The following is an 18,541-nucleotide window of genomic DNA, read 5'->3' as shown; positions in this document are numbered from 1 at the left end:
GTAGACAGAGCGATGGCTAAGCCGAACACTGGAGATGGAGGGCCCTGGGGCCACCCAGGGCAGAGCCTGGGCAGAGCCTAAAGCAGAGCCTCGTGGAGACCAACTCCAATTTGTCATCCTGGTGTTATTTGTTCTGCTCCGACAGTGGAAATTTTTTTCTTATTAAGAAGGCCGCTGGTCTACAGAAAAACAACAGATGAAGGCCCTAGGCATCCAAGGAGACATTTCATCCAGACAAACAGGAGGTGGTGGTGCTAGTCAGAAATGAACTGGGTTTTAAAACAAGAAGCGCTAAACTCTATTCCTATATACATTTAGATTACACAGCATGGCCAACAGAGCACAGAGGGATGAGGATGGACCCCACAGAGCCACCTGAACCCTCTGCCACTGCCCTGCTGACACTTATTCTCAAAGCAGATATGCCTGTTTAGTTGCACAGGAGTTGAAGAGGACACCAGGAGGCAGAGAAACTTTGGGAAGACATCATTAACTTCAGGAAAATGTTCATCCCAGTGGAGTCTGAGGGTCTCCCCTCCCAAGGCCTACAGAGATCCAGAGGAAGTCCCAGGAGAAAGGATGGTTCCCAGACCGGAGAGTTACCTGGAGCCCGGGGTCATCCTGCCCTGGCAGCCCACGTGCATGATGGGAAATTCCAGCTCCACCGATAGTTCTGTGAGCTCTGGGCCCACTGGGGCCCCAGGCCTGCAGCTGAGGGTGGACTGTGTACCTTTTCTCCAGGTGGGCAGGAGCAGTTGATGGTCTTCAAAAATCCGATCTGCTCACTGCCGGAGGTGGGAGGCGGCTGGGGCGGCGGGGAGGGTTCCATCAGCACAGTCACCTGACACTGGGAGGAAGCACAGCGGTCAGAACCTGGCTTCTTGTCCCGCACCCTAGAGTGCTTCCCTGTCCAGGCAAAGGGGAGCTGGGAATCCTGAGGAGGCTGGAGCCTGAGCAGGACAGGCAAGTATCTGACTGTAGGTCCTGGCACCCTGAGACCTCGGAGTCAGATGGGCATGGAGTCAGATGAGCCAACGGGTCTCACTCGGCCCCTCCACTGGCCTCTCAGCAGCCTACGGGAACTGCTTAACACCTCTGAGCCTCAGTGTTAACCTCCGCAAAATGGGGACAAGGGCATTTCCATCATAATGCGGTGAGAAGGGTTTAGTGGGACTGAACTGAAGTATCGAGCTCAGAGTCTGGAAACCAGGAGCCAGCCAAATGCTGGATAATGACTTACTTCTCCCCTTCCCTCCCTTTTTTCCCCCTTCCCTTCCCCTCCACTGCCTCGCTCGTTGCCTCCCTTTGCTCTCTCCTAATTTAATCTGTCCTCCTCCCTTCCCTCCCTCTCCTCTCTCAACCGCCGGGCTCATCTGACCCTGCAGCCCCACCTCTGACAACGACCGCCTCTGGGTGCCTGTGCCCGATGGTCATCCTGAGACAGGACACGCTGACCTGGTGCTCACTGTACTCAGGACCTGGGCCGGCCGAGCACAGAATGGGGATTTTAGCCTTTAGCCCCACAAGGCAGGACTACCGAAGCATCCTCGGGATGGGTCCTTGGCAAAGAGAGTGGAGAGGAGGCACCTGGGCGGAGGCGGAGGTGGGGAGGGCCCAGGACCGGCAGAACCGCACAGAGGGTCCAGGCACAGCAGGCAGTCTGGGCCGGCCCTCTGTTCCTGACCCCGAGCTGCCTCCCCAGTCCTGCTGATGAGCCCTGAGCACTGGCAGCACCAAAGCCCTTCTCTTCTAGGGACACGCAGCCAGCCTCTGCCCCTCACCACCCAGAGCTGGGCCCCCAGGGCAGCTGACTGAGGCCAGAGGGACCTGCTCCCCCAACCCAGGCCCCACCCGACCCGGAACTGGAGCCCCTGGTGATGACCACCGGGCTCCCTCCCAGGCCGAACTCTGATGGCGGGTGTCCTGATTCTGCTCCCAGACCCTGGACACCGCCTCCCCAGGGGGTCACAGGGAGGAAGTCAGGGCCTGTCCCCCCACCCCCCGGGCAGAGTCTCTGCTCACCGGACCGGAGGGGATGTCACAGCAGGTCTCCAGTTCCGCGTGTCGGGAGTCGCAGTAAATCACGACCCGCTGGAGGTCAAACTGGGAGGGGAAGCGAGGTCAGAGGATGAGTTTGGGGGGCTCAGAACCCAGGCTCCCCCCTGGTATCAGGCAGGCCCCACTCAGGGATCCGGTCCACTTCCGCCTTGGGGTCCTGTGTGGTGGTCTGACTCTGAGCTGAATGTCAGAGGGAGCCAAAGTGTCATCTACCAACATCCCATCCTTCCAAAAGTGCAAGCCCTGCGTGCAAGGAGCGAGTGAGCACAGGCTAGGAGCAGTGTCTCCTGCTTTCTGTGAGCCAGGCCCTCGCACGCCCCTCCTCTCCCCGCTCAATGCCGCTGCGCTCACTATAGGCCGGGCTGTGACGTGGTCACCAACGGTCTCCAAAGCTTCAGCGTGTTCCCCTTTTTGAATCGTCAGCAGCTCCACAGAGTGTCTTAGCTGAACTTCTTTCATATCACAAATCTGCTTCTATCACTGTCTTCAATCCCACTGTGCCCCTTAATATAAAGGGGCTCTATTACCCCCATTTTCTCCAAGAAAGCACATCTGAAGAGATACCAGCATATTCAAAACCCAAGACCTGTTGGTTATGATGGTAAAACACCAAGGCAACCTAAATACCCACCAACAGGAGAACAAATAAGCAAAATGTACATGAAAATACAGTATTACGAAGCAGCTAAAAGGAATAAAAGCTTAGACACATAATTTTGAAAGGAAAAAAACAGTATGCGACTATGTTGTACATACATTTCAAAACATCCAGCACACATCCAACAACGCTACATTCGATCACAGAAATGCAAATACATGGGGGAAAAAAAGAGATGGCTTTGGGAAGAGCTAGCTATCCCAGAGCATGATTCTTTCACACCTTGACAAGCGGGGGACACTTCCGGTCAGAAGGATAGAGTGACTTTAGTTTGAAGACGGTGCGCGTGCGCGCGCGCGCGCGCGCGCGCGCGCGTGTGTGTGTGTGTGTGTGTGTGTGTGTGTGTGTGTGTGTGTGTGTAGGTGTCGGAATGCACCTCTAGAGGAGAAAATACATTAAACGAAAAGGGAAAAGAGAGAAAAGGAGGAGGAAAAGCAAAGAAAGAAGAATGATGGAATGAAGATGGAAGGACAGCTCTTTCCAGCTACTGAATCATTCCCGGTGAACATCCCAGGATAGTTGAATGAGGATGCTTTTTACTTATTTCCCACATACTTGCCTATATTTTCCTAATTTCCCACAATCAGAGAAGGGAAAAGAGTCTATTTAAATGTAAAGGAAACTATATAACTACCTACCCATCGATTTTGCCTACACTTATAGGTAGACGTGGCTCAGCAGTAAAGAATCTGCCTGCAACGCAGGGGACACAGAAGATGTGGGTTTAATCCCTGGGTCGGGAAGATTCCCTGCAGGAGGGTATAGCGACCCACTCCAGTATTCTTGCCTGGAGAATCCCATAGACAGAGGAGCCTTGTGGGCCACAGTCCATGGGGTCACACAAGAGTCAGACGTGACTCTGCCTGACGAGTGTGAGTGTGATATAGAGACACATGAGCCACATTCCCAGCACAGAGCACAGTGCCCGGCACACAGGAGGTGCTCGGCAGATACGCTAAATGAGCAAGTGGCTAGGTCACTGAACGAGTGAATGACGGGACCTGGCAGTGTTCTGAGCCGGGGCCCTCCCTCCTAAGACGGCCCGAGTGATACAGGCAGGCGCGGGGGCACCCGGCTCCTGAGGCCCCTCCGCTGAGGTGACCCCGTGACCCCGGAACTCACGTCAACAGGCACGCTGTCGTAGAGGCGCTTGCCGATCGCCGTCTTGCCCTGGATGTCGATGTTCTCCCGCTCCTCGAGGGGCAGCGTCTGCACCAGCGCGCAGTCGACGTACAGGGAGGCGTGCTGGGCCTGCACGCTCAGGGCCACCTTGTGCCAGTCCCGGTCGAAGAGGTCGTGGACCCGGGGGCCCCGGAAGACCACCCTGACGGCGTCCTTCATGGCGCCAACGGCGCTGTACTCCACAGCCTTGTTCTCGCCGTCCAGCCGGATGGACACCTGCGGAGGAGGGCACCGGGGGCCTGTGAGCTGCCTGGGCCCGAGGCGGAGAGGACAGCGGAGAGGGGAGGCCGCAGAGTCAGGCCCCGGCCGCAACCCTCCCCAGCCGGTCAGCCTCTGCGGCCCCCTCACTGCGATGCGATGGCTGACAGCTACCTTGTACACTGTTCCCAACCTTGTACTGGAAGACTTGAGCTCACACGTTAATCCAGGGGTCAAACTCTCAAATGCCGAGAGGGGCCAAGCCGGTAAGAGCACTTTGTAAACCTGCAAGTGTGGATGAGGCTTGAGCTGTGAGACCTACCAGAAACCGCGAGTGGTTTCAGTGTCCTTTAAAGCCCAGAGAACAAGACTGTTTCCAGGTGCCAGGTGCCAGTCTGTGATCTGTCAACTAACCTGCCACTAACCTGCTCTCTCTCTCACCTTGAGGATAAAAATGAAGTCCCAGCAAAATACAGGGAACTTGCCCTTCTTGTTCACTGGATTACCCCCATTTTGCCTTTTGTAAAATGCCTGGAAAACTCTGGAGGAAACTTTTACTTTCCTCCTACACCCAAACTGGCAAATCACTTTTAAGCTGCGTGACCTCAGGCAGGTTATTTAACCTCTCTGTGCTATTTCTTCATTTGTAAAATAGCACCAATGATAGTGCTGACTTCACAGAGCTGTTACAGGGATTAAATGAATTTACAGATATGTAAAACATTCACAGTACTTGTTATAAGTCAAGCGCTGTTCCACATATCAACTATAATAAATCAAGCGAGTTCAAAGACATCCCTGCAGTGCAGCCTTCTCTGAGACACACACATAACTGGATTCTAGCCTGGTCATTTGCTCTCACATCCTCAGGCTTGTTGATTTATTTTTTCATAGCACTTTGGGTCAGTATATGAAAGTATCTCATTCACTTATTTGGTCCATCTGTTTCTTGCCTGCCCCACCCCATCTTTTTAAGCAGGCACTCTGTCTCTGTCACTCATTTCTTTAACCCCAGTAGCTAGGACAACCAACACACACCACACAGTAGCACTTAACAGAAAGGGAATGAATGAATGGGAGCTCTGAGGTTAAAGGAAGGAGCCCACTGCTCTGTAGATCAGCCAGTGTTCAGGACACCACCCAGGTGTTCTGGTTCCCCTGTCTGGGCTCCACGTGGGCTCAGTCCAGCCAAGGGGGACCTAAGATTTATTATTTTTTGCACTGTCTGGTGGTATGTTACAATTATAGTGAGAAACAAAACTATGAACCCCTAATAACCTGAAACATGTGCTGTGCTTAGTCGCTCAGTTGTGTCCAACTCTCTGCAACTCCATGGACTGCCGCCCGCCAGGTTCCTCTGTCCATGGGGATTCTCCAGGCAAGAATACTCGAGTGTGTTGCCATGCCCTCCTCCTGAAACTTCGCATGCATATAATCTAATACTTGTGATTAAACCTAGTCTGCTACTTCTTGCAATTGGCTTCACCTGTTTGAGCCCTGAATCCCTGAGGACCTGGGGAGCTTCATGAGGCCATGACTTTTTCTCCAATGTTTCCATTTCTTCCAGCACGATACAGAGCACAGGAAGGCCTGTCAGGCCCAAGTCCTGCGTCTACCAATCTGAGCCAGGAGGCCTCAGGAAGACAACCCACGGGTCGGATCCGTCAGCAAACCCTGCCGATTCTATTTTCAAAATACATGCCCGGAATCCGATTTCTCCCCAGTTCCCCATGATCACTTGGTCTAAGTCAGCCTCATCCCTCGCCAAGAGGACAACGGTCTCCCAGGCTCCCTGTTCCAGGCCTGCCCACCTTCCAGGGCCTGGTCTCAGGTCCCTGCACTGGCCGCCCACCCGGTCAGGAGCCTCATCTCTAAGTATGCCCCCCTCCACCCCTGCTCCAGGGCCAGCCTCCTTCCTGGCCCTTTATCAGACCTGGAATGAGTGAGCGCCCCTCAGTTTCTCCCAATGACATGCCAGTGGTCAAGGGAGGCTGTAATCCTACATGGGGTCACGGAGGTAAATATAGCTACACGGTTACATGTCTACAGGTCCAAGAGCACACAGTGAGGCTGCTCGCAACACTGCTCAGAGCTCATCTGCTGCTTGGCTTCTGCCCACTTTTCCTGGGTCCGGCCAGGATTCCCCAGGGCATGCTTGGGGTGGCCATCGTGGCGTTTCCAGGGAAGGGTCAACCCCGAGGCTGGTTCGATGGAACAGGACTGCCAGGTGCCTCTCCGAAAGGCAGGTTCTGACTGCGCACGGCTCTGCAGGATCCCGGCCTGGGGCGCATTCAGACAGAAGAAGAGGAGGGGGTGGAGATGGCCGAGGGAGCACGCAGCCCTGCAAACGCCACAAAGGAAGAGGACCCAGACGGCGGGGGCAGTGCGCGCTCACCCACAGGAATGTCATGGCAGGCGCCCAGGCCCACAGCACCGGACCCCGCGGCGCCAGAGATGTGCGTGTCTGCAGACGGTGGATGGGGGTCACGGTGCACTGCCTGCTCTCTGCAAAAACAGCCTCCGGAGCAGACGCTCACCTCTGTCCAGCCTCCCGCGCTCAGGAAATCAGGCCAGGGCAGCCAAGCCTGATCGTGCTCTACATGCCAGTCTGACCGGGGATGCTGTGGCAGTGTCATTCCACAGGACTAGCTGATGCAGACCAGAGCCAGCGGGGCACACTGGTCAAGAGACAGACTTGGAGTTCAACCGCCTGGGTTCCAGTCCCACCTCCCCCCATCATGACCTACGAATGCCAGGCAGACGCTGAAGCTCACTGCAATGGTAACAGCAGAGCCTATTCATGGGGCGTCTCCAATGGCTCAGATGACAAAGAATCTGCCTGTGATGCAGGAGACCTGGGTTTGATCCCTGGGCCAGGAAGAGGCCCTGGAGAAGGAAATAGCAGAGGAGCCTGGCGGGCTACAGTCCACGGGGTCGCAAAGAGTCAGACACGACTGAGCGACTACCCCTTTCACAGTTTTCATAGGGTGGTTATGAGAACTGAAGAAGGATCTCCGAAGCAGTCGGAACAAGCCTGGGCTCCTACTGACTGTGTGTGAGTGTGGGTACAACGTGTGCTCGGGGTCAGTGCTCAGCTTCAACCTCGGGAAGGGAACTCACCACCATGAAGCAAGTCCCCTCTCAGCGAGCAGCCCGTGAGAGTGGCTGCTGTGGTCCTGTGGCTTGAGCATGCTTTTGTTTTGTTTCAACCCCAAATGAAAATACATCAGTGTCTCCCAGATGAAGATGGGTCATGTGTTGATACAGCTCATATATCGTCAAGAGGGGACAAGGGTGAATGATAGACACGGTTGGTCCATGAGCTCTGAGAACAAGGGGTTTGAGAGGTGCATCTCAGATGAACGCATCGTGCTGACGGTCTGCATCTGGAGAGAGGCAGGCCCCCACTTGGCTCCTGCTGCTACTGGACTGTCCCAGCTTCACAGGGATGAGAACCAGAATGCACCCGATGTGGGCAAAGACAGGCTGCAGAGCTCCATTCAAGGTCAAACCAAGGATGATCATAAAAACCCTACTACACATCAGGCAGCATCTTAGATGCTTTACAGACATCACTCTGTACGATGCCTCCAACAACCACTGACGGGAGGTGCTCTGTGTCCCGACTAAGAACATCAGGACTCGGAAAGCCAGCGTGGCCCTGAGCCCACACCAAGAAAGGACCAGACACAAAGTCTGAGCCCCAGTCATGCCAACTCTGAGCAGGTTTCTTCCACCGCATCACGAACACACTGCTAATGGAACACGTGCATTAGGACAGCGGTGCTGGCTGTCAGCTCCCCAGCTGGACTGAGGGTCCCTGAGGCAGCAGCTAGGCCTCCAGCCCAGCAGGGTGCTGGGCACTTGGCCATCAGGGAGAAATGAGGCTGCAGTCCCCCCGGGGGACTCCCGGTCCCCCAGGGGTCTCCCAGTCTCTGCAGGTGCCCTGGGCTTGGATACACTGGACTCTCCATTTTCAGGGCCCAAGACAGGGACCCGTGGAGAAAACACAGCAGGTGCTGCCCTGCCCACGAGGAGGAGACAGAAGCCCGTACTGGGACACGGCGGGCGGCTCGCACCTGCGGGATGCCGTACTGGTCGATGACCTGCCAGATATACCAGTCTTCTCTCCGGGATGATTTCCTGAGCCGGAAGGTGGTGACAAAGGCATACTCATCGGGCAAGCCTTGCGGGAACACGTCCCTGGAGGGAGACAAGAGACAGACACCACTAGGCTGAGGGCAGAGGCTGCAAAGGAAGCCCACACACCCCAGGGTCACTGAGTCTTGCCACGCTGACCTCGTGGATTTCTGAAGTCCACCTGCCTTCACTGCCTTTTCCTTCCAGCAGTGCCTCCACACAACTCTTTCTGAGCCCTGCCTTGGCCCCTTCAAATCTACCTGCTCCCCTCCAGGGCTCACCTGCTTCCATCTCTCCAAAATCAATGAGAGATGCTACCCTGCCTCCTGCCCTGGGGTCAGATGCAGCCGACTGTGCCAGCCCTCACCTCTCCCTGCCTGCTGCTCCCAGCAAGGCCACACGGGGGTGTCTTATCCTGCCTGGTTGCTGACCCACATCACAGGACACCCTCCATCCCCTACAGAGAGTGGGGGCCAGCTTTCATCTGGGGAAGTCCTTCAACCCCATCAGCTCCAGCCCAGACAGCCCTACAAGGCAGGCACACTGCCCTTTCCTGACAGCATCCCAATGGAGCCTGGCTCCCCGCCAGAGTCAGGGGCGTGCAGAGCTGTGCCACTCCTGTCCTAGCTGAGGGCGGCTGGGCTGTCGGGGCAAAACTTCTGGGGCTCAGTGGCCCAGTAGAGGCTCCCCCCCCAGAGACTGGCTGGTCTCCAGAGCGCCCCTCATCACTATCAGCTGTTGCCCTGCACACCCTGCTCAGAGGCACTGCCTTCTGCACTGGAGCAGGTGGAGGCTGTCTGGTCCAACAGCCAGGATGGGAAATGAGGGGGTGTCTGGCTTCCTGGTTCTCAGACTTGTGGACCCTCAGGGACCCTTGGTTTGGCTCTAGGAGCTGCAAGCAAAGACTGGTCCTCCCTCTGTGATTCTCGGGTCTCAGATCTGAGCCGCGAGTCGGCCCTGCTGCTCAGAGTCGTTCTCTGAGCTTGGGTTTCACCCTGGATCACACCCCGGCACTGGGAGCAGCGCCCATCACTTCCCCGGGCCTCTCCTGGAGTCAGGGCCACCCCGGTCACTGCCCATGGGAGGGTCTGCACAGACATGGGCTTGGGAGCCTCGGACGGACACTGCCCTTCACCTCCTTTTTCATCTTATTGCATCAGTGAAGCCTACTCTGCTCTGAAGTTTCTAAACACACTTACATCTCAACATACATATGTGTAACATGGACTGCAGCCTACCAGGCTCCTCCATCCATGGGATTTTCCAGGCAAGAGTACTGGAGTGCACTGCCATTTCCTTCTCCAGGGGATCTTCCCAACCCAGGGACTGAACCCACATCTCTTGCATCTCCTGCACTGCCAGGTGGATTCTTTACCCACTGAGCCACCTGGGAAGCCCGTGTATGTATCTATGTATTCATAACTGTATCTACATCTGTTTATACACAGGCATGCCTGATTTTGCTTTAGTTTTACAAAGATACTGTGTTTAGCTACTGCTTTAGCTTTGAAGATACTGTGTTTTTTTAAAACGGAAGACTGGTGGCTACTCTGCACCAAGCAAGTCCATCGCTGCCGCTGTCACACAGCATTCTCTTTTAACTAAGGTATGTGCACTGTTTTGTTAGGCATGATGCTGTTGCACACTCAACAGACTACAGTTCGGTATAAACGTAGCTTTGATACACACTGGGAAACCAAAAGACTTGTGACTTGCTTTGTTTTTTTTTTTTTTAAATTTTAAAATCTTTAATTCTTACATGTGTTCCCAAACATGGAACCCCCTCCCACCTTCCTCCCCATAACATCTCTGTGGGTCATCCCCATGCACCAGCCCCAAGCATGCTGTATCCTGCGTCAGACATAGACTGGCGATTCAATTCTTACATGATAGTATACATGATAGAATGCCATTCTCCCAAATCATCCCACCCTCTCCCTCTCTCTCTGAGTCCAAAAGTTTCAACATTCAATTTACTGTGGTGGTCTGGAACCAAAGCTGTAGCAACTTAAGGGCATGCTCCTATCTCTATCTCTGTCACTACCTTCCTGTAAATCTAGCACGAGACTAAGACTTTTCCTCTGGCTGTGTATACACACACAGGTATACAAGAGAGGGTAAAGGGAATGGCGTTGGAGGACTGGAGTTTGAGGTCAACTTCTGCTTCCTAGGACTGAGATTTTGAACAGGTTACTGTCCCATTTTGAGACCAAAAAAAAAAAAAAAATACATGCATGAGTGAATGGAGGATGGACACCAAATCCATATGGAGAGGGGACCAGGAGGACCAGGGAACCAGTAACATCACTGGAAACAGATCAATTAAGAAACAGGGGGAATTTCCGGAGTCAGTGATATGGACGTTTCATCGCAAGGTGATCGCACCAGGCACTCTGGAGGCTAAACCCCTACCCAGTGCTTAGCGAGCAACCAAGCTCACTGGCTGCTTCCCGCCCTCGCTAAGGCGTCCAGGGCAGGTCTGGGGCAGAAGCCAGCACTCACTCAGTCCTCTGCACCACAGGGAAGGATCCCATCCGGACGTAGGAGCTCTGCGCCCCGTTCTCTCTCTCCCCCAAGAGCGTCTTCACACTGAACAAGTCCATCAGGTCAAAACCTGTCCAAAGAGACGAGAGGCACATCAGAGAGAAGACGACTGTGTCCGTGATACCGCAGGAACGGAAAGGTGTCTTTCGCTTTGTTTTGGCTCCAAGAGAGGACCTTGCTCACTGGTCATGGGAAGTAATGGGAAAGACATGATCTTGGGTTCAGGGGAGCTGGCGGGACAAGGCGGGGCATCCAGGTCAGTCACGTATCTGTGTGATGCCGAGCAGCGACACAACCCACAGGAGCCTGGGCGCTTGGTTGTGACAGAAGGTTGACACGCCACCCGAGGCTGTCCTAAGGACCCCAGGTGGCCACTCAACGCAGGGTAGGAAGCTGACTCAGCAGGTCGGTTGTTTCTCAGGATTCTGCATCACCAGCCACACATCCTGACCCACGACCCTCTACAAAACCGCCTGGACCAGCGTGGGGGGCTGGCTTGAGTCCTGCAGATACGGTCCTCAGATAAGCCCAACCACAACGCCCGCACAGACACGTCAGTGGGATGCATCGGCCTGACACTGCGTCCCCGGAGCAGGAAGCGCTCCCGGCCGGTGAAGGGAGGCCCTCACCCGTCTCCGCATCCCCAGGGTGAACGTGCCGCTCAGCATCAGCAGCACCAAACCCACGGTTCTTCAGGAAGATTCCTCTGTCTCCAGCACTCTGGGGTGCAGCCACAGGAAACAGGAAACGAACTCTCACGTTAGGGTGATTAAAACATCTTCTACCACAAAATTCTGTCCTAAGAGATGACTGACTCATCCAACTTGTATTCTTGAGAGCCTGTCTGTTCCCAGCTCTGCACAAGGAGCTGCAAGGACAGAAAGCACTGACCTCCGACCGAGAGTCTGAGCAGTGGCAGAGCCAGACCAACCTGCACTGACCCTGCAAGTGAAACTGTCAGTCTCCCCCTCGTGTCTGGCTCTTTGCCGCTCCATGGGCTGCAGCCCCGCCAGGCTCCTCTGTTCATGGGACTCTCCAGGCCAGAAAATACTGGAGTGGGTTTTTCCATTTCTTCCTGCTCACGAGGTCCTAGCTATGCGGCCTGAGGCAGGGTGCCTGACTGTCTCTGAGCATCCATTTCTTCATCTGCAGAAGGGGACTGTCTTTGCGTGTGTCTCACAGGGTTGTGGTGAAGCTCGAATGACACGGTACAGAGCTCACCATACGGAGCCTGACGTGCAGTGAAAGATCCACGGAATAGCTTTCATATTAATTGCTTCCCCTGACAGTGACTGCAGTCTCTTATCCCACTACATCTGTCCATGGATTTCACTTGTTCATTCAATATGTATATTTTGAGAGCCTGCTCTGAGCCAAGCACATGTCAGCACTGGCAACAAGCTGGGAGAACTGGGGGACCCAGAGGTTCCCAAGAGAGTGGGTTTAAAATCCAGCAGGCACGTGCCTGATGCCCACACAGCAAGGTGCCAGGGCTGAACAGGAGAGAGTCCTGCTCCTTCCCTTCACAGCGCCATCCCTCTTCCTGGAAACTTCCACCTTCAGTTTGGTTTCCCTGTAGTAGTTATTTGTGAGAGAACACCAAAAAAAAAAAGACTTCAAAAAGCAAACATATGCTCTACTGCCTGATTCCACTTTCACTGGTTTCCATGAATAAAAACAAAGACTTAAACACCACGAAACTGAACAACAAGCAATTAACGAGGTGGCAGCAAAGGGCACAGAGAGAAAGATGAATTGCCTGCAAGAAATAAAGGCCGGGAAGGAAAATGAAAAATGTTCTGAGGTAAGCAGACTCGAATGTGATGCCCCGAGAGATAAAGAGGCAATTGTTTAACGCAGAAAGTGCGAGGGGGCACCTCCCTGAAGTCGTGGACTCAGCTGAAGCAAATGGCATCAGGGACACTGTGACCACCGCCCAGTGTCCTTCAAAGGTCTGCGAGGGACCGAGCTCCGCTGGACGCCCTGGGCATGAGAGTCACTTCCAGGTCTTTAGTGGGTCTGGCCGAGGTGCACACAGTGTCTGTGTCCGAGGAGGAAGCTGAGCAATCGGGGGGTGGGGGGTGGGGCCTGATCTGATTCATGCTTCCATCCCTGAAAAAGGATGGAATCTGCTGTTGTTCTTAACTGAGGCTCCACTTGTGGAAAGAGGGAAGGAGAGAAGAAAGGAATTCTCTAAACCACTCAGGGCTTTCTACGTCTTACAACGCCCCATTGGCTGCTCAGATTTCAGTAGTCAACAGGACAAAATTCCCAACGTGCCTCCCACTACCTGAAGTCTACTGTCCACAGAGAAATGCGCACAGAGGTGGGCAGTGTCCGTATAGTGGGTAGATGGGAAGAAGGGAGATGTCTGGGCTTGTATAGGAGCACATGGAGTATCTGCCTGGCCCAGCTGAGGAGACTTCAAGGAAGGCTCCCAAGAGGAGGCAAGGCCTGGCCTGAATTTAAAGAACAAATGACGTGGGGAGAGGAGGAGGGAAGGGCATCCAAGGTAACTGGATGTGCAAAGGTCACCAGACCTGAGTCAGTGAGGTTCCTTCTGAGAATCCCCACTATTTCGGGATGTCAGGAACCACGAGAGGGGGACCAAGGAGTGAGTGAGGCGGGCGCAGATTGGGCCAGGCTCTGACGACCACGTGAGGCAGCCTGGGCTTCTTTCTGCAGGAGGTGGTGGGGCATGGAAGGGCTTTAAAGCAGGGAGAAACACAACCCGGGGCCTGTGCTCAGAGGTCACTCTGGCCGCAGGGATGGAGGAGCTGGGGCACCGGGGAGGACCACACTGGAAACATGGGGCTGGGGGGGCGGGGAGGGAAGAAGCACCAGGCTGGGACCATCTGAGACAGTCGGGACTTGGTGATGATTATCTGGACGTCAGAGACCAGGCAGGAGGAGAGACCCATCAGAATGTCTGTGGCCAAGTTTCAGAGTAAGACCGAGCCCAGCACCTTCCTTCACCATTAAATAACTCCTCCAGAGAGCACTGCATAACATCGTAGTTGCTAGAATCTGCAGAATGTTCAGGTTCAGAGCTGGGAGGGTTCCTAAAAGACATTATGCCAGAAGTGGGTAAACTGAGTCCCAGAGTGCCGCCTCCAACTGCCTGGTCTGTCCTCCACCCCGTCCTCACTTCTCCAGCCCCACTGAGCCCAAAGACTAGCTGGAGTCACTTAAGGAAACACCTAGAGACGAGCCTTTGCCAACCGCATCTTTTACAAAAGCTGCTCCCATTACCCGGCTGCGCTGAACTTGGCAGGTCTGCAGCACCTTCCATCCTTAATTCCAGCCTCAGCCCCAGCAAGTGGCTGCAGCGGGACCCTGCTGGGACACTCTAGGAAGTGGGTCAGAGGGCCTGAGTGTTTCCTCACCCGTGGTCACTGGCTGAGCGCTGGGTTACTCCGTCACACCCGAGGAGGGTTGACCCCGATTCATCTCACCTGCTGTGCACACAAGCAGCACAGTCTCTTGCCATTCTAGAAACATCCCCCAGGCACCAAGATGCAGATGCTGCCTTGCTCATGTGGGCAGGCAGGGTCCCTCAGGTAGGGGTGGGGCAGAGCAGCACCTACAAGACACCTGGTTCTGATCGCCCACGGCTCACTGCCTCGGGAGGGAGACCGCATGTGGGTTCGTACTGGACCTGAGATGCTTTAGGGTGGATGGATGGGGCTCCTGACCCGGCCGGCACTGGTGAGGAGAGCCGGGCTGCTGTCCTGGACGGGGAGAAAGCTCCCCTGTGATCACGCACCTCAAGTGTCTGCAGAATGCCCGGCCACAGGGAGCAGTAGACAGATGCTCACTGCCAGGATAAAGGGGAAGCCGGCTCGGCCGTCCCCACGTACCCCCAGTCACCCCGCCCAGGCTGGATGGAGCCAGCCTCTGCAGTGCTTATTTCTGCTGCTGGCTCTGCAGTCATGTGTCTCACTGCTCCCTCATCCATTGATTTGCTCCTATATTTATAACTCTGATTCACTCTCTCCTTCACGCCCAAATGCAGCTATTTATTCACCTTCTTACTCGGGCTGCCCATCACTTACTCATTCCCCACGTCCCTCATCCTACTTCATTCTCTACCAACGCCTATAACATCACCACTGACTCCCAGATGGAAGACGTGAACGGCCTCCCCCAGTGGGCAGTTCGTGGAAGGGAGTTGCCACCTGCACCGTTCAGACCGTCCCCAGGACTTTGGTGAAAGACGGCAATGAGGACAGTACCAGCAAGGCTACCACCCTTGAGTCCAGGAGGGTTGTGGTCAAGTCCAGCAAAGAAGAAAGTGGAAGTGTTAATCACTCAGTCGTATCTGACTCTTTGTGACCCCATGGACTGCAGCCCACCAGGCTCCTCTGTCCGTGGGATTCTCCAGGCAAGAATACTGGAGTGGGTTGCCATCCCCTTCTCCAGGGGATTTTCCCAACCCAGGGATCGAACCCAGGTCTTTGGCATTGCAGGCAGACTCTTTGCAGTCTGAGCCACCTGGGGAGATTCACGTCTGGCAAACGGCATCACAAAGCAAGCTGTGCTGGCTGGCTGTTTCTCGTACCTGTGATCTCCTTGGTTCCGCCATTGGTGTGCTTAAAGCGATCTCCTTCCACACGAACGCTGGGGCAGAGCACATCTGAGAAGGGCGAGAGGAGAGACTGATAAGCAATCTTGACGTTCCCTCCGTGGAAAGTGACAGGGCAGAGACCCCGTCCACCCCCCAGCATGTGGGACATCTGCCGGGAGCAGCGGCAGAAGCAGGGCCACACCGACCAGGTGTTCTGTTTACTCCCAGATGTACCTGATGCACATGGGCCCTAATGCCAGTGCCGTGCCCAGAGGTAACACAGGAATAGGCAAGGTCCCAGCAAGGAGCTCACAGTGTGTCCAGTAGAGGGAGCCCAAGAGCAATGCCCACAGGATCAACAGGGTCCTAAGTGACAGGAAGGGGTCTGGGTTCCTGGGGGTCTCAGGATCCCAACACCCAGCCCAGCCTGGGAGGTCAGGGAAGCTTTCCCAGAAGGGTGACGCTTGCAGTTTCTCCTAAAGGAACAGTAAGACTCAGCCAGCCAGACCAAAGAACAAAAGCGGACACAGGCAGAGAGGGAATGTCACAAAGGCATGAACTTAATAGATGAGAATTCCAAGTCAGAGAGGTGTCAAAGGAATGGAAACGTGCCGAGAGCCTACCGGCAAGGCATCTGTTATGCTGCCTGAGGGAGCTTCAGGTGCCACTCCAGGCACATCCCAGAGGAAGCAAGACTGCCCAGTTATACAGAGGCAATGGAGGAAGTCAAAGTAAACCATACCTCATTACGTGGCATAACATATCTAAACATCTTCATGATCTCTCACCTTTAAAAAACTGGAAGGAAAAGGGATTCTTTCAGTTGCCCTAAAAATCCCGGAAACTCATTGTTACCCAAGGGGAAAAGGTCAGTTCAGTTGCTCAGTCGTGTCCGACTCTTTGCGACCCCATGGACTGTAGCACGTCAGGCCTCCCTGTCCATCACCAACTCACTCAAACTCATGTCCATCGAGTTGGTGATGCCATCCATCCACCTCATCCTCTGTCGTCCCCTTCTCTTCCCGAGGAAAGGGTAGGGAGGGATAAACTTAGAGTTTGGGGTTGGCGGATACAAACTACCGTGTGTGTGTGTGTGTGTGTGTGTGTGTGTGTGTGTGTATACATATATATATATACTAGATAAACAACTAGGGCATACTGTACATATAACACAGGGAACTATAGTAAATATCTTGGAATAACCTAGAATATTAAAGAAACTGGAAAAGAGTATGTACGTATATATACATATATGTGCATAACTGAATCACTTTGCTGTACATCTGAAACTAACACAGCATTGTAAGCCAACTATTCTTCAATTTTTAAAAATCCTACCCAGAGAACCCACTGCAAATGTTAAAGTCTCGGGCCCTAGTGTTGGCTTTCCTGCAAGTCCCCTAATCTCCTTCTCGGTGTGAGTGTGTGTGCCATGGGACACCTTACAGAGAATATACTTGTCTAGGGTAGCTTGGAGGAAGGGCAAGATCAAGCCATAACGGGATTAAATTTATCACCAGAGGCAACTCAGCATCTGCCCTGGAAGCAATCTGGTAACATACATTATTGTAAGAATCACACCTGATCAGGCAGTTCCGTCATCCCACAGATTTCACGTACGATGACCTCTTTTCAGCACAAGTGTTTCATTGTGGGACCCTTCACCAATCAGGAGTGAGAAGCAAGAATGGGATTCTCCCTGATTTGGGAGGAGGTATTTTTAACATTTATCCTCGAAGGCACCAGAGGTCTGACAGGCCCCAAGGAAGGGGTTATTTTGGAAACAGCACAGAGCTGTGTGTGTCTAGAATCACATATATGCAAGTGGGTGCCGGCGCTGCACAGGGTGCAGACAGCGCCACCCAGGACAGCAGCAGCTGCGGATGACAACCAACTGCTTCAAGGCTGGCAGGCCGCCAGAGGGATGCGCTGGGACTGTGCGTCATTAAAATGAGTTGACTCTGACCTTTCTAGCCTTGATTATCAGCAAACCTCTGCAGTCTGACGGCTGGAGCTCAGTGCAGGCAAAGCCACTGAGCCTTTGTCTCTGCAAATATCCCAGGGGAAGGCCCTGATTCTTGACCCTGGATGGTCAAAAACAGTTCGAAGGCCATGAACACAGAAAAGATGGAAACGTTTCAGAGATATCAACATGTGCCCACACCACTTTAAGAAATCAGTCCCCAGACCACCTGCCAGTCCCCTCATGGGAGCCATCACTAAGCCCCATACACGCCAAAGCCTCAAGAGGGAATTTATAGCTAACAATAAGTCATAACAAATGGCTCCCAAAATACACCCTGCATCCATGCTCCCCAGGGAAGAGAGGGCCCTGGAGGGTCACCTCTTTGCAGGGAGTGGGGGTGAGCACCCAAAGTCACTCTCAGCTCGTAACTATGTGCCTTTGGCCAAGACATGTCCACCTCTTGGACAATGATCTATTTATTTCCACATGAGCTTGCTTATTGGAATTGAATTACTTACAGAGGTCCAGATACAATCCAGGTCCTGAGCTAGTTTTAAGGACCCACAAATGAGAAAACAGATAAGATAGCATCCCTGCCTTCAGGGTGCTCGTGGGCTGACTGCAGCCAGGGCCTGAGACAGGTCAGCTCCCGGAAGTGCCAGGGCTGCCCTGACACCCTGTGTCTCCTTGCCTCACAGCATCCTCCTCCTTGACCCTGTAGACTCTGGTCAGCAGCCCCCTGGGCCTTGCTCCCACTCACCCCAGCCTGAGTGAGGACTCCTTGGCAGGGTCCCGTGTCCTAGGGCTGGTGGTGCCATGCTGAAGGCACTGACCAGTGTGGCTGCCTCCCCAGTTAAGTCTAAGGGCCCAGCTGAGTCTCAGTCCAGCTCTGTCTCCGCTGCCTTCCCGGCTCCAGGCTCAGAACGGGAGGCGAGTCCACGATGGATGGAAGGACCAGCGATGCCTGAACCAAAGCTGAGCGGTAGACCAGATGCCTCCCAGGAAAGGGCTTCATTGTGCTTTTGACCAGGTGAGAACTCAGAGTCCAGGACCCCAGCCACCAAGGTGGGGCAGGCACTGTTAACTGCCACCCTAATACCCATCCCTCACTTCCTCCTGGCAAAAACAATGTCACTTTTATTCAGGTGAGCAGCATTGTTAGCCCAGGGAGAAAAGTAGTGAGTGGTAGGTCGAAGCCGATTATGACTCCTATGGTCCCCACCTTTCC

The 18,541-nt window shown here is 54.1% G+C and overlaps 1 protein-coding gene across 1 annotated transcript in view; it reads right to left on the bottom strand.

Annotated features, from left to right (window-relative positions):
* Window positions 1-18,541, bottom strand: part of COL22A1 (collagen type XXII alpha 1 chain) — a 200,874-nt gene that overhangs the window by 157,684 nt on the left and 24,649 nt on the right. Inside the window, exons 3-8 of the mRNA XM_068983408.1 lie at window positions 15,342-15,416; window positions 10,739-10,850; window positions 8,176-8,299; window positions 3,839-4,114; window positions 2,023-2,103; window positions 731-847 (exon numbers count right to left, since the gene is read on the bottom strand). Of these exons, the coding sequence (XP_068839509.1) occupies window positions 731-847; window positions 2,023-2,103; window positions 3,839-4,114; window positions 8,176-8,299; window positions 10,739-10,850; window positions 15,342-15,416 (785 nt within the window). The remainder of the gene's footprint in view (window positions 1-730; window positions 848-2,022; window positions 2,104-3,838; window positions 4,115-8,175; window positions 8,300-10,738; window positions 10,851-15,341; window positions 15,417-18,541) is intronic.

The sequence above is a fragment of the Capricornis sumatraensis genome, chromosome 11 (assembly GCF_032405125.1).
Source record: "Capricornis sumatraensis isolate serow.1 chromosome 11, serow.2, whole genome shotgun sequence".
In the NCBI taxonomy this organism is placed as follows: Eukaryota; Metazoa; Chordata; class Mammalia; order Artiodactyla; family Bovidae; genus Capricornis; species Capricornis sumatraensis.
The sequence above is the reverse complement of the archived record's forward strand: the minus strand, read 5'-3'. Positions and strand labels throughout refer to the sequence as shown.